This window comes from Cyprinus carpio, chromosome A3 (genome assembly GCF_018340385.1).
Source record: "Cyprinus carpio isolate SPL01 chromosome A3, ASM1834038v1, whole genome shotgun sequence".
In the NCBI taxonomy this organism is placed as follows: domain Eukaryota; kingdom Metazoa; phylum Chordata; class Actinopteri; order Cypriniformes; family Cyprinidae; genus Cyprinus; species Cyprinus carpio.
In genome coordinates, this window is record NC_056574.1 from 20282873 (window position 1) to 20310362 (window position 27490).

The following is a 27490-nucleotide window of genomic DNA, read 5'->3' on the forward strand; positions in this document are numbered from 1 at the left end:
TTTTAATGCAGAAGTCCATTGAAGTTTGCAGATAAAGTAGGAAGTAAAAGATCAGCTGATTTTTGTGTGGCTGTTTACATAAAAACGTTGTTTTTGTTTGCTGCAGGATGGCTCGATCAGAGCAGAGCATGCCTCGACTGTACACTCTAGAGTTAGGATACACATCTTATACACATCTCTGTAGCATTAATGGTCAACAGTACAATCCAAATGTGTGAATTACCAAGTGCCTAAATGTTGTTATGCAACAGTGGTGATTCAGCTGGTGTACTGGAAACAGCCGTGTTCATCTATGCACTAAGGGGCTTATGTAAAGACTCCCAATATCCCCATACCTGGGGAGGCAGAGCCTGACAAACTCCAGCTGGGGCTGAAGGAGGCCAGACTGACCTGATCAACAACACATGCTCTCTCTACCAAGCCTCTTAAAAAGTACAGCACCGGCCTGCCTACGTGAACCAGAGAAGAGGAAATACTCACAGAGCTCTCATGAAAACATGGGGCTGTCTTGTGGCTTGTCGAATCATGCAGCCAAGAGTGTTTTTAGTGGCACAGTGGCGCAATGTGTTTCCATTGTCTTCAGTAAATAACAACTTATGGGTTTTTGGACTGTGTCGGAAATGTTTTTTTTTTATATAAACAATGGTCAATTTTGGATATTTTATAAATATGGGAATTGAACATGTACACTTATTCAAATGTTTAACAAATTTCATGAAATTAACTGTGTATTCAGCAATGATACATTAAATTGAAATATATGACTGACATTTGTTACAAAAAATAAATGTATTTTTTAATCTTTCTATTTCTTAAAGAAGATTACAAAGTTTCCACAAAATATTAAGCAGCACGACCGTTTTCAAAATTGATAATAATAATATATAATAAATTCGATAGACCTGATTGTTGTTTAACACCTGATAGTTGATTGCTGAAAGGGGTCCGTTATCATTATATAGTACAAGGCGGAAATTACTAACACCTCGTGCTGTTTGTTTTGACACGTGACACTGCGTGCTGCACAGAGCGAGACCCTTCAGATGTGGATGTAAAGCATCGACAACTAAACGTGTGTACGCTATAGTGGATGTTTACACATTTATATAGTAATTTGTTGACTAGATGCTGCATTAATGAAGAAAGAACAGCTGTGATTTGATTTGCCATCAAGGATGATAGGACATAAACATTAGTTTTACCTCAAGCGATTAAAGCAATGTGACACAAACAGTTTTCCATTAAATTACATTTTATCTGTCCCAAATAGGCATGGGCCGATTACCATTTTAAAGGTACAGTATACCGCGATTTGAAAATTTCACGGTTTCAAAACCACTAATATTTTCCATTATACCGTTCCTGCGGTATGCGCTGTTTTCCATGTCTCCCTTCAGAGACTGAAAGAGTAGGAATCCCTCAGGCTGAGTGCAGTGTAGAGAGTAACACTGACCCCTCCTCCTCCTCCTGTTGGTGCGAGCGAGTGGTCAGTCACGTGTGTGTAGGATGACCGAACTTAAGGCCCAGGTACACTTTTCAGCGTTCCTTTCAGCCTCGCGCACAGCCGTGTCTGCACAGGTTTCAAAAGTATACTCAACCGCAGATGAGCGGGACAGATGAGCTCGACACATGTGCAGTACCACGGGGTGCATGGCTGTCCACAAGCCCTCTTGATGACGAAAATAACGTACTGTAATGTCGACGGTGCGCAGACGACCGAGCTATACTTTGGCCTTTACGCGATCGGCAACCGGCAGTTTTTTGCCTTATTGCAACTCTCTGTTCTGGACTTGCACAAACTGTGTTGCAATGCAATCATTTTCCAAAATGTCATTTATTAACAAAGGCCAGAGACGCTGAAGACGGACGCACAGAGAAAAATACTGTAGTAGGGAGATCACTCACTGTTCATGATGCACAAACTATTGGAAGAAAATCCTCAATATTGATTTGGCGGTTTATATGAATGTGTTTCTGAGGGGAGCTGACTGTCTTCTGAAAAGTGTATGTGGTATTTTTTTTTTCTCATATCGTCTCTGTATAGTTCATATTAAAGCAGCGTTTCAGTGCAGCAGCTTTGTTTACAGCAGTAACCCAGGAATCGCTGTATCTGGTCCGTATCTGGTGTTCCAGAGGCGTCTCCTGCTGTCAGAGAGTGAATATGCGTCTCATTCAGAGCTTCTGCTGTTTGTGTCATTCAGGCATGTAGTATAATTTCACAAAGCTTGTCAGAACATTCAGTTTTTGCTTTAAATTGGGTTATTATTAAATCAAATTGTGTGTATGATTATTATATAACCAAATGATATGAAATGATATAAATATGTCTATGAATTATATAAATAAAATTAAATAACTGTAATTACAGATTTAGGTTAAATAAAGATGTCAGTCTTAAATTTTTTATTTTTAGGAAACGCATCAAAGAAAAAATAAACTAACCAGTCTGTTTCTGTTTATTTGTAGCCACAGTAGCCTATACATGTCACATTTAGAATGAATGATAATAGCTCTATTTTTATAAAAGCTCCCGAACAAAAATCATTATTATATTTTGATGACATGCTACGTGGAGCTAAACTCTCGAGACGAGACTTATGACAGATAAAATATGTTACTAAATAAATACACAATTGTGATAGAGAATAAGAAGCTGACGTCTGATTTCTCCAAGTGGTTGCATTTACCATGCTTATTGTTTAGTGTGCATAGTCTTTTGCATCGCTTATAAATATTTCTGCCTTTTATGGTGATTATAATCCACATCGGATCGCGTTATTTCAAACACTCGCTGCTGACTTAAAGTGAGTTTTGAGCTCAACTTATTTTTTTAAAAGTTTTTAATGTTGATGTTATAGCTGTTATCTTTCTGAAATGAACGGCGCTGACGCTCTCCAGACGCGAAGAAACTCCGCCTTTGTTCATAACCACTCCTCTAGCCCCAGCTGGCCCGCTTTGGCCCAAGGTTTTTGTCGGGCCAAAAAACCCTGGCCGTTGGCCCCGAGGAAGCCCCGACGAGGCACGATCAAGCCCCGGAAGTGACAGTGGAAACCCGACTGGCCCTGGCACGCCCGCTTTAAGCCCGACAGTGGAAACGCGGCTAATGAGTTCACCCTAGGCTGTAAAATAAATTTTTCAGTTAAACGTTTGTCTTTCTGTGGCTCTAATAAAGTCTATATAGAGAGCTGTAATATAGATCATGCTTTCTCTTTCCATTTGCTCTTGGTTTTTTTTACCCTGAACTTCAAACTCATCCTTGCCACTTTGTTTATTTTTTAAGTAAACTTTTGCCTGGTTGGTGATTTAAATAAATTGTTTTGGACCGCCGCTTGAACTGAACGCAACGCGTCTGGTGTGTGTGCGCAATACTTGTGATTGTCCTAGACTCGGCGCTGCGCTTTTGCCCAGTGTGTGACTAACATATTTGGTTATTTTGATTAGATAAACGTAAGGCTGGGCGATGTTTCCGATTTTATCAATTAATTTGAATTTATTGATTTTTTTTTTTGTTTGTTTTTGAATTTTATTTTTTAGGAATCGCGATTTTGAATAGAAATCTTAGCAAATGTTAGAATTAGACACTTTGACAATATGTCGGTGATAACAATAAAGAGAAAAGAAAGATCCAACCGCACGTCGGTGCGTGTGATTAACTGCTCGTGTGTGACGTGCTCGGTGAAGGACCATAAATTTAGCACTAGGCGTCATTCACACAGCGCTTTCGTCTTGACAAAAGATGCGATGAGGGCAGTCAAATAAGTAAAACATGCAAGAAGATGGGAGTGAACTTTTAACTTTAGTGCAGTGTTTTTAGAATGGTGTTTCATGCATGAGACACTGCAAGAGACAAGAGCGCAACAGTCAAACACATCCATACTTACACAGAAAAAACTGTGGAAAATCAGCGCAATCGAATAAAAAAACCTGTAAACAACTACTGCTGTACGTCTGATATTTCATGTTTGCATCATGGTGACAGGCTGAAAGCTGCTGTTGTTTTTGAGCAAAATATATAGTTAATAAAAGTCTATAGCCTACCTTCAGTCATTTTGAATTGGACTTACCTTGACTTTTGATATTTTCTAAAAGAATTGTCCTCGTATTATTTCTGAACACATAATATGTATAAGACAAGTTTGTACAATATGTAGTTGTACTGTAGTTTTTGGATCTTTTTTGCAAAGATATTTAACAAGTGATTTGTTTAGCATTTACATCATGTTGACAACTTCACGTGTGCTGCACTTGGAATAGAATTATCTTTAACTAGAGGGTTTATAAAGAAAAAGTAATTTGAATCATGCTGTAGTAACATTTTCAAGTTGACTAGTTAAAAACGTAAAAAATCGATCAATCGGTCAAACATTCTGGAAAATTCAGTAAAATCCACTATCCGTTGACCTCTAATTGTCATAAATTCCTTCTTCTTTACCAGAGATTCTTATTTTGCAGATCTCTCACTAATGAATTGAATCTGAACAATGTACTGCAAGTATCCATCTGTCTCTACACTGCACAAACCAACAAGCTTGCGGTCACGTGAAATGAATTTGAGCATATGCACATGAATGAGATGAGTGCAACCAATTTGTTCTCCAGACAGGCTCAGGCCAAACCCTCAATCCCTCTGGAGGGCCCTGGGCCTGGTGTGCGGGATGGGGGTTGAGAAATATGCCAGCTGCCTGCAGTGGTGGGGGGGCGGCTGACTTTTATTGATCTCCAAGCTTACGTCATGGAAGGCTTCCCCAGGAAATCATTGCATTTTTATCTTAAAGAGAAAAAAAATAGGATGAAATGAAAGGGAAAAGGGATGAAAAGGGAAGGCACAAGAGCTCAAAACTATGATTGATAGGCAGTGACTGGATAGTCACTAAGGGCGTTAAAGTCATTCGCGTCATTCGCTGTTGAACCATGTGCTTGTAGACAGCTGTGTTAAGGATGGGCTTCTGTAGTGTTTACTGATGTATTGAGCGGATGTGTCTGAACATGTTCCCTGTGCTGTCAGTATAGGGGAAGAAGAACATTCTCTCTGCTAAATGTGCCCAGGCAAATCAAATTCCACTGTACATATCTTTGCAGTCTTTGAAAGGGAGATCAAAGATCAAAGGGATATTTTCAGAGAAATGCACAATATAAAGCATCCCATTCACCTTAGTCTTGATTGTGTCAAATAAAACAAGCACTTTTTAAAGTAATTATTGAATTATTGGTTAATGTGTTTAGAGGAAAATGGTTGAATGGATCCTTGTTTGTTTGCATGGGCCTTGCTTGGGGTTTGCTTGTTTTGATAAGCCTGATCAGGTGTCTAGGCTTTGCTCATGTTCATTAAAGTAATATGCCTCCAATGTACCTGATGTGTAGCTGTTTCTCTTTTCCTGTAAATGCACCAGTAAAGGATAAAAAAGGCAGGACAATCAGAGCTCTTCAGCCTGGCCTCACTCATGTGTGACTGGAAAATCTCGCCATCCCCAACAATGCACTCAGTTCAATTTAGATGGAAATGGGGCTGATGTGAGTAGCCGTGCACACTGACAAACAGCAGTAGATCCTGGCAGGAACCTTTTAAAGTATCACAACGCACAGGGATTTGAGTTGGCAAACCTTTGAGGTTACATGTAGAATTGTGGCAGTGCATCTCTTTTGGAAACTTGTGATGCCTTGACTAATATACTAGGGGGTATATAAATATACTAGGGTTGATTAAAATGTGTTAATTTTTAAAATCAACATGAAATGAAAATTGACCTTATATTTTCTTAATGCATGTTTCATAAAAAAAATTTATGTAATTTTTAATTAAAATGTTATGACTTGATCTTCCAGTGAAGCAACAGACGTCTGTCTGGTGATGTATGCTAGACTTCTCCAAACATTTAGCTCCACCAGTACACCCCTACAAAACATGATTGCGAACTTGCATTCAGTTTTAAGTGTAACTCCCAGAATCCAATCATCCACCAATGCAAAGAAACAAGTTACTGCTTTACATTTTAATAATCCATTACACTCGGATATGTCACATTATGAAAGAAAAGATCTGTTGCTAATTCAGTTTCATTGCAACTTCCCAAATGTTTTAAATGTTTGTTATGGTAAGTTATGCATCATTGTACATAAACAGACTTAAAATGTAAATGTGACACAGAAAGACAGTGTTGTTAGCAAAGTCAGCATAGCACATTGTTTTGTGAGGATTGCTTCAAGATCAACATTTTACTTTGTTTTTTGTTTTCATTAGGATCTTGTTTGTTGTCTTTTTCTTTTCCCATGTCTTGTCATGTTAATGGCTTAAAATGTATTTTGTGCCAGTTCCATTCTACTCTGATATGCAACATCTAGCTCTTCTTGAATGTAAGGATGCATACGAACAACCCCTTACATGTGTCTGAGTGTTTTTGCATATAGATCCTCGCTATTGTATATTCTCTTAGGTGAGAATATTGCATGTCTACTAGATTCATTTTCACTGATTCCATGATTGATCATGTCTAATAATTACATAACAAATCACTTCTGATTTCATAATAGGTGGTCAGGTTGCCTATAATAAGCATTGTGAAGCCCATATTAGAAGCATTTAAATTGACACCTATTTTGCCTCTATTCTGCTTTATTCAGAAGAATTTTCTCAACATTCTGTTCATTTGCAAAAAGAGTACAATCTGTTCTTCCACAGATTTGTATTAAAATGACCTAATTATCAAAGTAGTGGAGTTGCAGAGCATTTGGCACATTAGTGTTTTTGATAGTGTGTCTCTCTGTAGCTTTCCGGCAGTGAGAGCTGTTGTTTCTTTATGCATTTTATTGACCCACCATGTATATTTGATCATCTGTAATGTGTAACTTTATTAAGCTGATTGTGTTGGGCAGCTCATGCATTAGCAGCTTTGGCCAGTAGATTATATTTTCAGGAGCAGTGTTGAAGAGCACTATAGTATTGACAGTTATTGATTGTTACTCTTTTACGTGGCAGTACCCACAGGGTTGGTATAAGGTTTCAGGGACTGTGGGAAAACCTCTACAGCTGTTTTTGAAAAGGTTCACGATCACCAGAGTCCTATTGTGTAGCCCCATCTAAGCAGTTGGCTTGTTTAGCTTGCTTGCCTTTTTCCACCAGCCATGACATGTGATGGCTTTGTAGAGTATGTCCTGTGAAGCTGCTAATACTTGTGGCTCTTAGAGTGTCTTTACAAATTGGAAATAGATCATGGTAATTCAGGAAGAGCAGTGGCTGAAAATATATACATGATATTTGTATGGATGAGTTTCAACAGGAGAGTACTGGATCCAGCTCCACTGCGGCTTGGTCCTGGCATAGAACTTGTTTAACATGTAAAAATAAACCGCTTGCACATCCAGAATTTAAACTGTATTTAATAAATGAGTTCTCAAGAAATGTCCTGGCACAGGCACTGACAGGATCTGATGTGTGCAGTATTTGCACTACTTGCACTGTGTGTTTTTGCACTTGAAAAGTTGTTAGTTGTAGTTTCTGCCTGTACTCTTGTTTCTTCTTGCATCATGTGATATGCTTGCTGTAAAGTAATTTTTTGGTACCAAAATGTAAATGTAACGGTTAGCTGCTGTCGCATTGCAGTTGTTCCTACCATTCTGATAAATATTACTCTGCTGCCAAAAATGTATCTATTAGGTCGTATGATTTATGTGATGATTATATGTTATCTTATTAACTTTATGATTCATGTCACTGCAAGTCTTCGGAGATGAGCGTTACATGTCATTGTCACTTTGTCTGTTGTGGAGGAGCATTTAACAGCGAGACTGGTCTTCAAACAAGTTGTAACTCTCCCCACCACGCTTTTTAGTTGATGCCAGTTTATGTACCCCATAATGGCTTTAAGTTTCTGCAAAAATAATCAAACTACAGAAATAGTCAAACAACCTTTTTAAGTGCCCTTTTGCACATCACTCCTCCCCAAACTCAAACATCACAAACAGCTCTTACGGGTCTATAAAAGTGAAGGCATATCTCAGCAGGTAAAAGTAGGCTTCTTTCAATAAGAAGTCCAACATATTAGGAATAAGTTTAGCTTACCTGTCGAGAAGAAACTCTTCAAGGTTGTCGAATTGATTGAAACCAAGACATTTATCAAATTCCTGCATCTTGTAAAACACTGCCAGTGTTTACTCTTGTTTTACCCCGTTTTAAGGCTCTGTGTATGTTTTTGTGTCTCTCACATTAGGTGGCATTCTAAAAACACAATGCTCAAGTTAAAAAGTTCAACTTGTGCCTCATAAGCTTGTGTTTTTCCTATTCAACTGCCTGTCTTGTTTTTCAATGTAAAAACACATTCTCTGTGAATAGCTGCTTAGGACTAGCAATATGTTCTGCATTACAATCCTTGGAGTACTTAGCACACACGAGCGGTTAATCAGTTGCTCAGTCATGCAGTTGGATAATTTTTTTTTCTTAAGTTATCTTTGCCATATTGACAACATGTCTAATTGTAACTTTTGCTAATTTTTATTCAAAACCACAATTACTTATTTAATTAAAAAAAGGCATATGCATTACATTCAAATGTGTAAATTAGAGCTGAAACAACTAATCGATTTAATCGATTAAAATCGATTATTAAAATAGTTGTCAACTAATTTAGTAATCGATTCGTTGCTAAATAATTTTTATTTGCCGTAAGCGGCTCATTTCGTGCATATTTTAAATCTGCGGTGACCAAAGTGTGGCAGTAATGAGCCACCGGAGGTTTTACTCAGCCAGTACCAGCAGGAGAAGTAGCGACTAGCCAATAGCTGGCCTCGTTTTATGTCACGTGACGCACAGCGTCTCTGCAGCATTCAGCGTGATGGGTGAGGCAGGCGGCAGTGGAGTAAGCTCGAGAAAGAAAAAGAAAAAAAGCGGAAGATAAAACTAATCGGACGAAGTCATCCAAAGTGTGGGAGCACTTTACTTTGAGCCTTCAAAAAAGAAGAGTAACCTGTAAACTGCGGCAGGAAACATGTCCTCTAAAAAGAGAGCAAGCCTGACTGTTAAGCCCTGAACATTTGGACATGTTGACCTTTTTGCACTGCAATGCAAAGTTTTTCTCAAATAATGAGTGAATAGTGTTCTGCCTCATTTCCCACAGGTAGTCGAATTCCTGTCAGTTCACGCATAAGCTGTTTTGTTAACATTTTATCGCTTTATTACATTTTTGAATTTTGCACTGTTATAAGGACCACTACATATTTAAATGTGTGCAAAGACTTATTTGTGGAGATTCTGCAGTACAATGTTGTTTGCAAATGTTTAGTCGTAAAAGCTGATAATATTGCTTTTTAACAATTAACATTTAAAGCTTTGTCGTTTACCAGTTCATAATTCAGTCTTGCAGCCTAATTATGACTAAATGAGAGAGGTTAATGTTTAAATGTATTTGAAATGCACTTTTTTCTAAGTATTCACTGCTCTTTTTCACACAGCAGGTTTTTTTTGTGTGTCCATTTTTTTTCTGGACAACCTTCTGATGGATTTTACTTTAAATTTTATTTTAAATTGTGAGTTACATTCAGGTTTCATGCCATTGGCACTTTATTCTAAGGATTGTTTACAATTTCACAGCATAAGATATAAAGCTGTTTCCCAGGTATAAGCTGTGTGTTTACAGGAAAAAAATAATAAAATGCAATTTACTGCAATTTTATTCTGTTTTATTCTTATTCTAAGTGAAAATATGTTCTGAAAGATTCCTTAATAAGCTTTGTTCGGGATGTTAAACTACTTTAGGAGCCCTAACGACTGCCATGGTGAAAACATTATTTGAAATCTCCTTGTGAAATTTGCTAGAGTATGTATGGGTCAGTGTTTTGATTGCAGAAGAGTTCGAGAAAGGATAACTAACATAAAAAAACACAACTCCAGGTATGTTTTTGATGAGGATATGACAATGCAAAATGGTTAAAATCTCTAAAAAGTCTATGTTGAATGATAAAGACCCTTTGTTAATAATTTACTTGGGGGAAAAATGGGCAAAACTAAAATATAAGTACATAAACCGATTCATCGATTAATCGTAAAAATAATCGACCGATTAATCGATTATCAAAATAATCGTTAGTTGCAGCCCTAGTGTAAATGTTGCACTTCATTTTGAAATGTGCAGTTCATATTCAATTAAATTGCAGGCTGTCCAATTTGATTATCGCCCCATATTGTGATTTCAGTTGTATTTCAAATAGTTTTTCATCTGTTTTATTGTACAACATAGTACAATTCATATGAGTCAATTTACCCAGATGATATTTGTTGCTTAATTGTAGACCACCTGCATCTGCATGTCCTGTGTAAATGGTTTTAGATTGAGTTCTGGTGTCAGTAGAAAAGGGGCATGTGACAGTTTATTACAGAGTAAGAATGGCCCACAGTCGAGAGGCTGGAAGAGCAGTACTGGGTTTAGGTAGCACATTAGTTTCTGGCCACTGAGTAAGGGAGGGAGGAAAGTTCACAATATGTGTGTGTGCGCGTGTGTGTGTTTTTGTTTTTTTATACCAACTTGTTCATCCTGCCTTTCATGTCACATCCCTCAGGCATAACATACAGATAGCCTAGTCCTTGGGAATGCCACAGTGTTGTTTCATTGGGTGTCTGTTACAGCAGATGACTGTATGATTTTCAGCATCCTCTGCTCAGGATGTGGAGTTGAGGCAGATGGTGGGCCGGAAAGGAGGTGGTATAGCAGTACGCGTAGATAATTGTGCCCACTCCCTCATGCTGGAAAGCTGCCTGTGTGAGTCAACCTTAGATATGTAGAATTTTTAATCATAGTAGGCCTGCATATTTCATTATTTATTTATTTTTTGGTTATGTTTAATTGTGTCCCAAAGACTCATAATGCACTGGAAGCTAAAGCGTATTAAGACACTGCAAAGCCTCTCTAGTTGAGTGGATTTAATGTTCTCATGCTCATGTATGCATATATTATACGTCACGGGTACATGAGCAGATATTTTTTACTAAAGCTCCTTGCTTTAGATATATCAGGTTATTTGGTTATTGCTCCATCCACTATCAGTCTTTCGCTTTTCTCTTTGGTTATGTATTGTGTAACTGACTTCCATGTCCCCTCTTTTCTGATTTTTCAGGCACGGACATCTCAGTGGGGGAAGAAGTAGCCATCAAGCTAGAATGTGTGAAAACAAAGCACCCACAGCTGCACATCGAGAGCAAGATCTACAAGATGATGCAAGGAGGCGGTACGTGTTTCCACACTCAGTCAGCAGCTCCTCGTGGTCTCCATCCGGCTTCTCCATTAATACAGAACTATGAGTCACACATACACACCTCACACTGCTGCCACATACATAAGAGCCTGTATACTTGTTCTTTTGTGGAAAATAAAACTCTTCAAACTAAAATGATTAATATGAACAGTTAGGTTTCAAGTTGATTTTAACTTATTAGTTTTCGAACTGCATTTATTAAAAAAATTAATCTTTTCTGAATAAAAGTATTAATTTATTTTGTATTAAAAAATAAAATCTTACTGACCCCAAACTTTTGAATGTTCATAAAGGAAAAAAAATATAATTTTGTGCTGGGGCCAATGGAAATTTAAAACGCGAACTACTAGATATTCTTCCTGCTGATCCCTGGTTAGTAATATCAGCCTCTAAAAGCCTCTATGAATGATGACCATGATGGTAGTTAATGTAGTTTTTTTTTTTTTTGTTGAGTAAGAGCGTTCTCTGAAGGTAAGGCGTAGTTCACAGGATCTCTATTTCTTAGATGATGTTACAGAATACTGTAGCAACAGTGGGCGGCAAACCAATCGTGACCAGTTCCCCCTCACATCATCAGTCAGTGAGTCAACACATCCTTCTCCAATGAGAGTGGCATTATCAGATCGCAACCTGCTCACAGCATTCTGTCAGCACCATGAATTGTCTTCTCATTGGCCATGCATGGATGTAAAGGAAGTAGGCAATTTGTGTCTTCAGCATTGTTTTGCATCATATTGTCCTGTAATCAATCTACAAAATCAAGTTTTTGTTGAAATTTTGGTTCTGTTGTAATGTATGGTGATGGTTTATGAATATAAATGAGGTTCCTGAAGGATTTGTCCACCCCACCGGCCCACTGGACCCAGCTGGGTTTGGCCCGATTGCTTTTATTCTAGATAGATGTATGATAGTCCTGTTGGAGGTATTTCATGTGGCCAGCAGCAAAAGTGTCATCTACGACGGTCGCTTTCAAACATGCTCTAGTCTGTCTGCTCGCTCCCAGCATGACTGAGCATGCATGACGTTTGCTCTGCGGCGGCCGAACTTTGCGATGGTATCCGTGCCACGACAGACTGACATTGAGTGAGCCTCCCTCTCAGCGCTTGTGTTCTCTATGATCACATGGATCCCGGGCCAGATGGTGCATGCGGAGGGGAGGGGAGGTGCCGTCCCTGTACATTAGATGGGAGTGGATTTTCAGACCTCTCCCGTCCCACTCCACAAAAATATAAAATAAATCCAGTCCCAATCCCAGAAGAATGACTCCACTTCCCTCCCACTCCTGTGTTGTGTTTTTTTGGGTCGGAATCTGTCAATTACAGTAAAAAATACAGTACAGATCACAGCATGCCCGATTTAGTTAAATAGAAATCCAAAATGTAGTTTTTGATGTTTTATTGAACTGAAAGCCAGCTCAAACAATGCAGTGTGCATTGCACACATTAAATTTCATGTAAATCATCCATGCTAACACACGTTTTCTATTTGAATTTTTTTTTTCATTTGAAAGTAGACATTTCACTCTCTATAAATATATTTATCATACATGGAGTTTCAAAGTTTCTCGCTCAAGTTCACATGACCGGGATGGCAGAAAGCGCATCCTGTTTGGTTTAATTATTTTACAGAACCGCAATGTTTCATCGTTATTCTGAGTGCACACAAATAAACTTAATCTTTACAGATTTTGAAAGATTTATTACTTGTATGACCAAAAATTAAGGAGTATTTTAAGAGCAAGTGAGCGCACCGGCGCCTCCATCTGTCCTGCTGTGAGCGCATTGCTGTTCAGCTTCCGCACATTTATGTAGGTTAACATTAAATTGAGCGGCCATGAAAAGTTGTTACTACATACATCTTTCAGATGAAAAGCCATATTTGAGGTCGATGAATGATGGTGGACCATCATTTGGATGTCCTGCCCGATGTACTGTATTACCACATAGACCAGCCATTAACAATCTGTCCATCACGTGTACATGATTCACTTAACCAGCCACACCAAAGCAAACAGGAGGAGAGCATAAAGAGTCAGGGCAACTAGAAATGAATTCAAAATTAAAATACACAGTTTTTAGTTTGGTTATATAAAAGGTATATTTGTGTATAAAGTTGGGTATAGTGTTATAACGATTCCCGGTCCCGCCCACTTCCGCTGACATTTTTTCCTGTCCCGTCCCAGTCATGTGATTTAATAGTGATTTTGTTTCACATCCCGCGGGATGCCCAAAAAATTGTCAGCCTTTACTGCACATTCCATCTCCTAACTGGGTCTCTTGCACCACATGCAGCCTTATTTAGCACAGCATGAACAAGCATGCAAACTGATGACTTTACATCAAGAAAGGTGTGGGTATATATATGATTTTTGTAGGTATAAAGGAAACCTTTAATGTTATTTTTTTATGTTATCATTTCTGCATGTTTTAGCACATCAGTTTCACTTTTTCAGGTCCATACATGGAGAAGCACAAGGCTTGGCATTCTTCTATTTTAATTCCTATTAATATAGACTGTCAGAGCCATCCTGATTTGAGAATGGAAAGGCGTGCTGGACGGCTCAGGCCAGGAGATATATTTAACCTCCTGAGTTTGCACAGGAATAGCTGACCTGGAGGATGTTTTCTGGAAAGTGCTGAACAAGGCAGTGGCCAGGCTCAGGGTGCACACGACCGTAGACATGACAGCAGCTGCCGAGAGATCTCTGACCTGCCTCTTCCTCTCCTTGATAATCCTGAAAGAAATCTTAAGACCTTAGACTTGGTTGACTAGGTTGTTTGTCTAGAAGAGTGGCATTAAAAAAAAAACTGTCATTATACTGTAAAATATATGCCATTCAATTTACAGTGGGGAAACAGGCAGCTGTGGGTGCCAGAAATTTACTTTATTGAAAAAATGAGGGATGGGCATTTTTCAAAAATATGGTATGTGAATATTTGGGCTCATAAAAAACGAATATTTTAATATTCTTGAATTTGTTATATCTCAAGGTTTTCACAGACCTTCCAGAGGCACAATTATAACGGTGTGATAAGCAACGTTTTTTTGCAGTGCTGTTGTGTTTTCTTTTCTTAAAGCACTGTATCTCGAGGAATTTTAAAGGAAGCATATGTCTCAAGATCAGATAAGCTCTCTTCTCGGCTCACTCGGTACATCTGCACTTACCTGCAGTCGTGAATGCAGTGATGGACAGCTGTTTTTCCTCAGTCGACTGCTGTTTGGATTTCATGTGATTTCTCATTGTGTTGGTGATTTCACTGATTAATTTGATCAAAGTATTTAAAAACTTCGCGAGGCCTACAACCACATGATCTACAGTGGCACCCAGTGCAATTAGTTATAACTGACTGTTAGTTTACGTGATTAGGATTTATGGATTCCCTGCATTTATGGCCAGCAAAGCAAAACGAAGTAAAATTCGAATAGCATTTTTATCTTTCGAATAATAATTACGTATTGAATATTCAACTATTTGTGCACACCCCTAAAAAATACTGTTACATTGTTTCAGGAATTACTGGAGGGTATAATGGTGCCTGTGTATTCTACTTGTAATCATATCATTCATAAATAAATGTAATTTAAAGGTATTTGATGTACCAAAATCTGCTTTGATATCCACCATGATATGGGCAGTGAAATAGAAAGCCACATGATTAGTTCATCGTAAGTGGCCTGTCTATAAACATGGCCAGTACTCCTATTCAAACACACAAACACCAAACACCAAACACCAATCAGGGTAACACACCACACACTAAAAAAAAAAAGCAATCAACATTAACAGAAAATGTAAACACCCTAATATACATTAGGGGTGGGCGATATGACCAAAATCTTATGTCACGATAACGATATATATCACGGTAAAGTTATTTTTTTTTTTCGTTTTTTACTTGAAAAAGGTTTTTATGATATCTTTGATACCATAGAATTTTCATAATCCTTATCACCAATGTCATTATCAAAATAATACAAACCTAAAAAGAGACAAAAAATAAACAAACCAAGTTCACTGAAGATAAATAAATAGTCATTGATGAAATAAGGATAAGAAACGAATTGCAAGCAATAGGATAAAAAAACTACAATAAGAAACGCTACATACATTGTGTAAATTAATTAATCTTCACTGTAATATCTATCTATCAGATAGATTTGATATAATTAACGTGTATTATATATAGATTCTATATATGTATATATTATTATTATATTTTTTTACAAATTTCTTATTAAAGTTACAAAAGTGATTTAGTCTCTCATTGTTGTTTGATTAATATTAATGGCAGAAAGGACGAACATTGGACAGCTTCCCCTTTAAGACCGAAGTCTGGATCCAGTATACTGTTACATATTCGTTTTCTTTTTCAGCTGTTTACTCTCTTAAGATCACTGTGTTTATGAGGATACTTGCAAAGACAAGGATTCTGATGCATATAAGTGTTTATGCAATCGTTCAAACCCAATAAAGTGGCAAAGAATGAGTGCTTCTCTCACACAGAAACAGAGACGGCGCACGCATGTAAGTTAGCTCTGTTGTTTGTTTCAACTGCTTAAAAAAAACGTTTGTTTTAAAACGGCAGTGCTTAAAAACGCGTGTCCTTGCTACAGATGTAGTCCCTCATTTAGGAACGAGCTCCTCGTTTTGTCCTGGCTGTTAGTTCTCCACCTGGTTCTGTCTCTTCTTCACACGCTGTGGTGGCGTGTAAAGATTGCAGTCATCCAAATGATGAAAAAGTATTACTATAAAACAATGTATTTTGCGACACCACAAAATAAACAATAGAGCATAATAGGAAATGATTAACTTTTTATTTTGTCTATCCGATTTATATCGTCATATCTCACAGCCCTAATATACATTACTCAAAAATATATACATTACCAAAACTTTTTAAATAACTTCTGAGAATGTCCTTTTTTCACCATAAAATAAACAGTATAAAAAATTCAGAAACCATAAAGTATTGATTAACAGGTTTTACTGTAGCTTTTTACAGTATCTTTTTGTAAAGTTACATTAAAAATTTGTAAAATCTCATTTTACATTTTTAACATGTATTTTTCCAGTTACTTATGTAAATTACCCAAACTGATAATGGTTCATTCCAACTTCATGCACCGATCATTTGAATTTGGAGTCATTTCTGAAAATTATCTGGTAGCTATAATTGAATCACATGAAAGAGGCTTCTTTGCTTAGCTGGAGGATTATGTGTATTCAACATCCGTTGTATCAGTACAAATTCAAATTATATTATAATGTTGTGACAGTTGACTTTTTTGGTTCGCGTGTGGCTGAATTGTAAGAGTGGGCAGGAAAGTGATCTAATTGGGTATCATCTGTCTTTCCCTGACAGCCTATACCTTTTTTCGTATCATTTCAAGGTCATTCTAGAGATGGTTTATGCTTTATGGCTGATGAGTTAGAGTCCTTTCAGAGGGTGACCAATCAGGGCTGCTGGTTTACTTAAGCTGAAGCTCTGCTTGGGTTTTATTACATTGCTGTCCTACTGAAACAAACGGGCTCCCAACCCCCCACACCTATTACGTTGTAGCTCACCTTCAGTTTCTGTCTGTCAGAGCTTCAACAATACAAATACATATTAGTAAAACTTGCCCCCTCGATTCAGTACTGGCAAACATTTCCTTCAGAAACCACATTCCCTTTTAGAAAAAAAAAACTTCTCTACTAATGGTTATTGTTTCTTTTACAGTCGGTATCCCAACAATCAAATGGTGTGGAGCAGAGGGAGATTACAATGTGATGGTAATGGAGCTGCTGGGACCCAGTTTGGAAGATCTTTTCAACTTCTGTTCTCGCAAGTTCAGCCTAAAGACTGTTCTTCTGCTGGCTGACCAGATGGTAAGGCTTGTAGACATGATCACTGTAACCCTCTCCACCCTACCCATATCTTGTTATAGGACACCCAAAATGGGATAATGATTCCAGGAAGTGGTGTTCTGGTGACATGACAAGCTTTACTGTCATCCTTTCAGTTGTTTTACTTAGACAACCAATGTCCTCTTTCACTTTGTGTTTGACTGATTATTAAGTGCCAAGATGCATTGTGAAAGGAGGCAAAATGTGAAAGGACTGCTTGTTCAGCAGTTGTCATGCCCCAGTTGCTTTATTTGAATTGGTGTGTTAGGTTTGCATGGAGTCTCTCATTCAGTCATGCGACATGCTGAACCTGTCCTCTGTTCTGTCCTCAGATCAGCCGTATCGAATACATACACTCCAAGAACTTCATCCACAGAGATGTCAAGCCTGACAACTTCCTTATGGGCCTGGGGAAGAAGGGCAACCTTGTTTACATCATTGACTTTGGCCTGGCCAAGAAGTACAGAGATGCTCGCACCCACCAGCACATCCCTTATCGCGAGAACAAAAACTTGACTGGCACTGCTCGCTACGCTTCCATCAACACCCACTTGGGAATAGGTACCCTGACTTATAATAATAATAATATTTCAATAATAAAACCTCCTGTATTTTCAGACCTGACCTGTCATCACACTAACGTTTATGAATAAGCCGCTACACCTGTTATAGTCTGGCCATCGTAATGGCATGCAGTGTTTATCGTCTGTGTTTTCTTTCACAGAGCAATCCAGACGAGATGACTTGGAGTCTCTTGGCTATGTGCTCATGTACTTCAACCTGGGCTCTCTGCCATGGCAGGGTCTGAAGGCTGCCACAAAGAGACAGAAGTATGAGCGAATCAGCGAGAAGAAAATGTCAACTCCTATTGAAGTCCTGTGTAAAGGATACCCATGTAAGCTTCTGTTTGTACATATAAGGGTTTTTTAAAGTAGCCAATAGGCTTAAACTAAATTACATCACAGCCACGGACTATAAGCTACTTGCTAGTTGGAGGCAAGTGGACAACGACAGCATTTGATTGGACAGTTCAGTCATAATAAATATTTTATTTTTTACTTTCTATTCATCAAAGAATCCTGAAAGCATATTAGAGTGATATCAGTGTCTTCAGTGTCACATGATCCTTCAGATGAGTAATTTGCCAAAAAAACTGTAAATCACATTTTAAAATATAGTAAAAACATTGAAATATTACAATTGTAATAATATTTCAATATTACAGATTTTTACTGTTTTTGATCAAGTAAATGCAGCCTTAGTGAGACTTATTTTAAAGCCATGAAAAAAATCTTACCAATTCTAAACTTTTTGTGTATATGACTTCAAATGTGACCAAACTGACTGAAAGCCACAAAACATAAATTTAATTTCATTTGCCTTTTGTTTGTTTCCAGCTGAGTTTGCCACATACCTCAACTTTTGCCGTTCCCTTCGTTTTGATGACAAGCCCGACTATTCTTACCTGAGACAGCTCTTCAGGAACCTTTTCCACAGACAAGGCTTTTCATATGACTACGTGTTTGACTGGAATATGCTTAAATTTGTGAGTGTCATATGAGTTTTCTTCCCATGCATGCTGTATTTCTTACATTTATGTTGGTTTTATGGTGGTCTTTTAAAGACTTAAAGGATTAGTTCACTTCCAGAATAAAAATTTCCTGATAATTTACTCACCCCTATGTCATCCAAGATGTTCATGTCTTCCTTCAGTCGAAAAGATATAAAGGTTTTTGAGGAAAACATTCCAGGATTTTTCTCCTAATAGTGGACTTCAGTGGGATCAAGCAGTTTCTCAAAAACCTTAATTTCTTTTGACTGAAGAAAGAAAGACATGAACATCTTGGATGACATGGGGGTGAGAAATTATCAGGAAATTTTTTTTTATTCTGGAAATGGACTAATCTTTTAATCCTTCAATTATAATGTGTTGTGCTTTTCAGGGTGCAAACAGAGCGGCAGAAGATCCGGAGAGAGAGCGGAGGGATCGAGAGGAAAGACTGCGACATGCGCGGAATCCTGCGGCCCGTGGCATGATGCCTTCCAGCTCAGGTAGACCCAGAGGAACACAAGAAGTAGCACCTCCCACACCCCTCACGCCAACCTCACACACAGGTAAGACGTCCACTGCTGCCTGTTGGTGCTTGTTTTTAACTCGAGTAAAATCAGATAACATGTTTATGATGCAAACATCTGAGGCTCTTTTTTGTTTGTACATAAGGATTATTTTGATTTGCCAGAGACACAAGGGTTTTCTTTCTCTTCAGTGCTTCGGATCAAGACCGATTTGTATTCATCAGCTTTTTTTTTTCTGCCATGTGTTGACGTCTTAGCTGACAGGAAGTGGTTAAATGGTTGGAAGCTACTACGCTCAGCAGGATGTTTGCTTGACATGACTTAAATTTACTAGCGTTTGCTTTATCGAAGGGTGGAGGTTCTCACACACACATTTCTACAAGAAAGACACTTAAACAGTGACCCTGCACTGTTCTTGTTAGCAGCCTAGTATGGCCTCAATTAGCAGAGCCTCAAGGAGTTGAGCACAAAGCTTCATAAACCCTCCATATGTCACCTCTACTGGAGTCACAGTAAACTTAAGTTTCTTTAATTCAAATAACATTTATTCTCTGTAGAGCTCAAAGTTAAATGTAGTGTTTCCAGTTTGGTGTAATTACTAAGTGGTTCAGACGTTGGAAAACAGAAGGATTTTTGTTTAGGTGGACACGGCCCAATTTGTGGTGTCAGTGTCCGATTTTTTTCCATTTTCCATGCTTTAGATGACGAGTGTCTTCCTTCCTTTCTTTCTTTCTTTTTGCCAGGAATGGAGCGAGAGAGGAAGGTCAGTATGAGATTGCACCGCGGAGCCCCTGTCAACATTTCCTCCTCTGATCTAACTGGCCGACAGGACACCTCACGCATGTCCACATCACAGGTACCAAATTTATAAGATGAAATACATTTTTGCCCACTTGTGCCTGTGTGTTTGGCAGCATTGACTGTCTCGGCCCCGGCTCCACTGCTCCCTTTTTTATTTCCAGGCCACAAAAGGGATCACTTTGGTTAGAAAACCTTTATAAATAAACTCCTCCACAATTGCTTTCCAGCAGAGAGACAAAGGAAAAGATGATAGAGAGTGACAGCCATGAAAGAGTGCTCAGATGGAGCTCGTGTCTGCTGTGGGCTGGCATGATATGGAGCCGGTGTCATGGTTTACAGGGCTGTTAGCATGCCGTTATAAAAGCACTCTGCTCTGAGAGGTGTTTTTGGGCTATACATGCTGTATAGCTTATCTTTAAATTTGTGTTTAGTGGTGAAATGGACAGTATGTGAGTAGATGTAGAAGACGTACAATAAAAGTAAATTACTTGGGCTGCGTCTCTCAAAAGCATCGTAGAGACCATTGGTGGCAGTAGTTCTACGATATACTTATGGTTATGATGTTGTATGGTGTTTTGCTGTAAAATGATGGAATGCAGTGCAAAACAATTTATTTAGACCTATTTAAATAGCTCTTTCAAGACTAGCACTAATCACTCTCTCTATATCGCTGTCAGCTAACTAAGTCGCATTGCATTGCTGACATATTGACATTAGTTGAATTTGTAAACGACATTGTTCAAACATCACAGAACTCAAAAATGTGACATTTGCAAAGTATTACATAATTTATAAGTGTAAGGATAGTTGAAACGCAAGCATTGGGCCATCCTTATTGTTGAGCCCTGTATTGTGTAACCACTGCCACATATTTTGGAGTTCTTTTCAGAACATGTCACACATTCTTGAAATGCTGCCCAGAGTCATAATTCTGTCAAGAGAGTCTATGGTGATTTGAATATTTGCTGTTAATGCTTCTGTTCAGATCCGTTCAGGTTTGAGGTGTTTACAACATTATTTTTTTTTCATCACGAATGAATATGTTTCCCTCTCCACTCACCCACCCACCCACTTCAGAATAGCATTCCCTATGATCACCACGGCAAGTAGATGCTCGCCATGTTCTGGTATGAGAGACAGCATTGGGTGAGTGACAGTTGGGTGTTTTTTTTTTTTGTTTTGTTTTTTTGGACTACCTCAACTTCCCTCTATTTAGTAATAGGTGGCTCCCTGTCCCACATCACCGCTGTACAGCACATCACTCACCACACAGAATGAAGAGAGACTTCAACACTTTATTCCCAACGTCGATGTTTAGCAAAGGCTCTTGAAGTGTTTAATTGAAAAGCAATATGGTGTTATTCATACAGAGCGCCACAGTTGGGCTCCAGATGTAAAAAACCCATTCATTTTCTCCATAGAGAAACAAAAATCTGCCATCAGCTCTGAGATTCTCTTGTGAATACCAAAAGAATGACTGTCATTTTTTTCATTTTATCCATTGGTAGTCTTTTATGAGATTTGAAGTTTATTCAATCATAACAGATTTTAAGTACACAGTATTGTACCGTGGATTAAAAAAAAAACTCCTAAAAATACTCATAAGCACTCATTAGCATTTTATGCTTCAAATCAAAGTTTGTATTGAAGACTAGATGTGTCTAGGTACACAAAAATGACAGTTCAGTGCATAACTTGGTTTTGAAGTCACTGTTCAGCTTGTTTGAAGCAATTAATATAAAGCATGTTTTATGATTAGGACAACTTGGATAAGGCACTTTTCCCGCAGCAGCTCACTCTAAGTGTCAGAATATATTGATATAACTGGTACTTTCCTATCATGGGTGGGGGGCGACTCAATTTCAAATGATGTTCCACACACACAGAAGTTCCTTCACGTACAGTGGTCAAACAGCACTGCATTTGTTTGGTACACATGTGTGCTTAACCAGAAGACCCGTATCGGAAGATTTTTGATAAGAATATGTGTAGTTACACCCCTCATTCAGATTCATCTCAAAGCTGGCTGAATTTTTTATTTTTTTTTTGGCTTAATTTAAGAATTTTTTTTAAATGTCTATGGAGAAAATCAATGGGAAAATATTTATGGAACTAAGGCTACTTAGTACGGTACACCGAAACCACCAGTATTCATAGTCTGGGATTCCTGCATACTTTATCCCAGCGCACTCTGCTTTCATTTCGTGCAAAAAAATAAATAAATAAAAAATAGTAGTATGCTCGCATATGCACGTATGCCCACCAGACCATCTGTCACAAACGTCATATAGCAGCATGCTCACGATCACCATGTACTCATAGATGTATTTAGAGAACCTAATAGTTGACAAAAGTTTAATCTCGTGTTGGAGAGCTAATTCAAAATCAGTTGCTGAAGCAGAAAGGAAGCACAGATGCCGTGCAGCAGAGCGTTCTTGATTGTGTGCTGTGCAGCACCCTCTGCTTGTGAGTGTGTGTTTCTACACTCTGTGATGTATCCATAACCTCTAGTTGCCTGGGTGTGGATGCCTCTTTCTGTTTCACTCTTTTAACTCCCAGTGCTTGGTTTTGGTTCCCTCTGGCATGCAGTGTGACCACCCAGACTGTGCTCCTGCGCTCACGTAATCAGTGCAGCTTTACACTTACAAGCCTTTTTGCTTTCAGTTGTTTGTGTAAAACTGCTGCTTATGACTTCAGTTTACTGAAAACCACTGCTAACTTCTTTATTATTGTTTGTTTCTTGATTGAAATGTGTTTACTGGTAGTCTCAGTTGGGCTGAAGGGCTCACCTCTGCAGCTCTTTTGTTCCCTATGTAACGTCAGATGGATTCACCCCCGCCCTTTCGAGCAGCCGTCACATGATTGGCCCTAGAGTCCTCGTGGGGCCCCTGCACTAACCTGCCTTTGACGGAGGATCATGAAAAATGTATCCCCACCTAGTAATTAATCACCTCATCTGAAGGTGCAAAACACAATTAGCTGTCGCCCCTCCTCCGATTTTGAAATAACCTGCTATTTGTGTTCCTGAGTGGAAACAAAATATACAGTATCCATTGTTTTTACCCCCCTTTGTGTTTGGTGTTATAAACCTTGTTCCCCCTCTCCTGCTATTTGCCCTCTGCTGTGGCAGGCCATGGGGAAGCTCAGAGGACTGCCCTAGGACCACCTAAAATATTTAGGACTCAAATCATGCACGCACAAACAGTTACTGCCCTGTAAGAACTAGTGATGCACCAAAAATATTCAGCCAAAAAATTAATTTTCAGTTTTGGTCTTTTGGAGGGCCGAAATCAATGACTGAATGATGTTTAATTTTAATTGCTCAATCAGTGTTTCAAATGTTAAAAGACATCAGTAGAACAGCTTTTATTAATGTATTTATGTAAAAAATGTCACAATCTCACATTTACCTCAGAAAGCCATTAAATTTTCATAGCTCATTAGTTAGCTAGAAAAAAACTATATAAAATGTAATATAAAAATTGCCAAATGTGCTGTTTAAATGTTTACATGTAACTCAGTTTTTTTTTTAATTAGAACCCGAGTATTAATTATTAAACTTGATTAATTAATTAATTATTAAATAAATGTTATTCTCAGTTTTGGGCTAAATTGAAACTCTAGTTTCGGTATCAGTGTTTTGGTAAACGACTGATAACGACCTCTTATCCTAAGGGCACAAAGCTAAAATTCATGATGAGGCTTATGGCATGACATCATGAAGTTGAAAATAGTGATTCTAAGAACTGAATTGACTGTTTACACCTGGTATTAAGATCTGTCTTGGTTGATCTAGAAAACTTGTGCATGTGTATGTAAATGCACTTTTGTTTCACTTAGTAGTCGTACATAACCAGCAACGTTTTTTGACAGGTGAATAGGCGGTCGTTTGAGTTTGCGATAAAGATGGATTAGTGTTTACATATGCAATGTGGTCACATGTTTTCCACCACCTTGTAATGGTTCATGTGATCGGATCACAAAATGGTTTAGATCTTTCCTTATTTACACCCGTATTTAGTGCAGTCTGCTTGTGATAGGTTCACCCGAGACTGCCCGATCTTTATACCAGATGTAAAAGGGACATTTTTTATTTTATTTTTTATTTTTTTGTCACCGGTATCCTAAACATTCCCATGACAGTCAAACTGAGATGACTCATGGGAATAGGGGAACAATGGCTATGTTCATACAGCAGAATAATACGGTTGTCAGTCCTGTTTGGAGTGTTGAATATGATTCATTAATCACAGTTCATTTAAAAAGTGACATTCATATACTGTAACCAATCTTAAATATGAGCAATCATAAATATTCATGAACCAGTATTGATGTGTTTTATATAAAGAGAACTTTAGTTGACAGCAAGTGTCACATTATTGACATGAAGAACACTACAGATCAAAAGTTTAGGCTCACTAAGATGTAAGATAGATAGATAGAAAGATAGATAGATTCATTTCACAAAATATTTAACAATATTACTGTTTTTACTGTGTTTTTTATAATTGTAGCCTTGAGAATTCTTATATAAACATTTAAAAAAAAAAAAAATCTTACCCACCCCAAACCTTTCAACAGTAGTGTAGTATGTGATTCAAATTCAAAACGTGTTTATTTATTATCATTATTTGTTGCTGTGGTTACGGTCATTATGCAAGAGTTAGTGAAGTAATTTGGTGACGTCCATAGACATCATCTAATCCGCTCCCATCTTTTTGAAGAGTCGCACCTAACAGTTATCACTCCAAAATACTGACTGCTTGAATGTAGCCAAACTAAAATTGCACTGTTAAGGCCAATTCACACTGCACTTACAGACGTCGACAAACAGCAACAGACACATTCATTGGGTTTTGTCTGATCATGTGTTAATCCTGTCGGCGTCTTTAAGCATTGGTCAGTGCTTGTTTTTGCCAGTGGAACATGTTGATATGGCGTTTGTCAGGTCTATGAATGTCTGATAAGTACTGACGTACTGGTCGGCTGTCGCCGTTGGTCTGTCTATATCAGTGCAGTGTGAATTTCCTTTTACAAAAACTCAGGAAGCTACTGATACTCCCTCAGCAACAGTTTGCATTTATATCATGAGGCATTCAGAAACTGATGTGTCTGTTTCTCTTCCCCACTCCAGGCTCTTTCTCGCGTCACCCCAAGTGGCCTGCAGTCTGCCGTACCTCGATGAGACCCTCCACACGCCTCAAGAGCAGACCAACCATGGCCCTGATCTGCACTAGGACTTCTCCAGCAGCCTCTAACCATGTGAAATCAACCTCAGCAAATCAAATCGAAACAAGACTTCATTTCCACCTTCCTCTCAATGCATTTAAACACACTTGAGAGTCACGCAAATTCGAGAGATGGACATATTTTGGTTTTCTTTTCTTCCTTTCACACACACTGCGCACACACACACACACACACACACATTTCCTACCTACACTACTCCAAGACACCTGGGCACATCAGTTGTGCTTGTTAACATCACTTTTTGCCAGACAATCGCTGGCGGGATGGGAGGGACGGGGGGGGTATGAATCTCAACCATCACTGCTTTTAGCCCTCTGACACACACCAGAAAGAGAGGGCCGTCCTCCTGCTGTCCAGGGGCCTCTTCGCAAACCAGAGCGTCTTGGCTAAAGCCATGTACAATGGCTCTGATTGTGTGAATCACCCTCTCCTGTTGCAAAAAAATTACTTTTACACAGCTTGGAATGCAGCTGTACTGATAGCCATTGACATTTTGCTTACCTTAATCTTTTATTTTTGTCTTTTTGTTTATGTACAACAGAGATTAAATTGATTTCACACTGGCTACAGTTTTTTGCAGGTGAATCTATTTTCTCTTTTTGATAGTTTAACAGCATTAAGCTTAAGGAAATGTGCAGAATTAAATTGAACGTTTGAAAGCCTGTTCGTTCATGTGGCAGGATGAAGCCAGTGTCCTTTTTATGTCATTTTGTAGTTTATGTGGAAGGCCAGGTGGAGAAACATACAGCAAAGGTTTGAGTAGTAAAACCCACAATACCACCTTCACACCTTTTTAGATTATTTTTAGTTTCGTTGCACCCATCATCCTGGCCCTCTTTATCAACTCATGTTTTTTTTTTTGCTCATTGATTTTATTGCATTCCCTTATGCTTTTCTTTTGTTTCTCGAAAGCTGTGAAATGCCTGCATTGTAGAGTTGTTGATGTTCTTAATGTTGCTCTTTGTTTCTTTTTACCCCCTGAACTAAGCGTAGTGCTTTTACAGTAATGCAGGCACACATGGTTGGGTCAAGACTGTTGGACAATGTCACTGAAAGACATTTATAGCAGTCTAAGAAGTCTAATAATGAGAAAAGGGCTTCGTTTTTCTGAACCTGAGGGTATAAACATGAAAAATTTGGGGCATATGTTGAGACAAATGGGCACATTTTCTTTTAACATTTGAGTTTGGATTTGGAAATGGATGTCTTGAGCCCAGCTTGTCTCATTGAGAATACACCAGCCATCATTTAAGCCATGCCTGATTTGTTTTTTCTTTTTCTTTTTCTTTTCTTTTGACTGACACTTTTAACAATTGAGATGCAAGTTTTTGTTTTTCTTCAACTTTATTTACTGAGTATTACCAATGCTTTTAGTACTACTTTTCCCTTGTTTCAGAAGTGTGGTTCCTTGACTTACTGGTGCTATAAGTCACAGGACGTGGAAGGCGGGCTGCCTGTCCGTATCATTCAGCATAGTAGAGCGTAGGCTTTTTCTGTAGTCAAGGGGTGGGGGGTGGGGCGGGGGTAGTGGTGAAACTCTTAAATTCTGTTGTCATGTATATAGGATGTTTCTAGTGATGGCAAAGTACCATTTTTCATAGCCACTGTCTGTGTGTGTATTGTGAGTATGGGGAAAAGGCTAGTGCTTAGAGAGGTGCGAGGGACTCTGTTCCGTTCTAGATTTGATAAGTTAGTAATTCTTTCTCTCCACTGGTGGTCTCACAGAAACAGCCGCTCCAGTACTGGTGTTGTTTAAATGTAGGCACAAGTACACTTTGTCGGGGATCGAGCTATTATGGATTTCTCAGTTTTTATTTTCTGGTTCATTCTACACACGACTGCTTGGCCAGTCCTTCTGCATCACACTGTGCTGTATCAGGTGGAATTATGAAAATCTTCTTTCCCTGGAAGGTTTTTTTCCCTCATTTGTATTGCCACTGTATTTGTGTATTTTAAAACGTGTAAATAAATTAATAAGTACTTGTAAGTTGTGTTTTTCCCCACATTTCCCCACAGTTAAAAAACAAGTATAGCGCTACTCTACCTGAAACACAAATCAATATGAAAACTTGACAGATTAAAAGACTGTTGCACTTAAACGTGTAAGTTTAGGTGGATGAACGCTGAAAGCTTTATGAGTTTGGAACAATATAAGAGCAAGTAAATGACCATTTCCATTTCTGGGTGAACGAGTGCAGCTGCAGTTCACTTTAAAACTGATAGATGTCACTATTTGAA

The 27490-nt window shown here is 38.4% G+C and overlaps 1 protein-coding gene across 1 annotated transcript in view; it reads left to right on the top strand.

Moving 5' to 3' along the window:
- The window catches only part of LOC109049994 (casein kinase I), a 29276-nt gene extending 2037 nt beyond the window's left edge, over window positions 1-27239 (top strand). Inside the window, exons 2-9 of the mRNA XM_042722637.1 lie at window positions 11101-11211; window positions 16959-17107; window positions 17458-17686; window positions 17850-18020; window positions 18523-18671; window positions 19069-19240; window positions 19945-20057; window positions 25137-27239. Coding sequence (XP_042578571.1) covers window positions 11101-11211; window positions 16959-17107; window positions 17458-17686; window positions 17850-18020; window positions 18523-18671; window positions 19069-19240; window positions 19945-20057; window positions 25137-25187 — 1145 coding nt within the window. The 3' untranslated portion in view covers window positions 25188-27239. The remainder of the gene's footprint in view (window positions 1-11100; window positions 11212-16958; window positions 17108-17457; window positions 17687-17849; window positions 18021-18522; window positions 18672-19068; window positions 19241-19944; window positions 20058-25136) is intronic.
- Window positions 27240-27490: the final 251 nt, after the last annotated feature.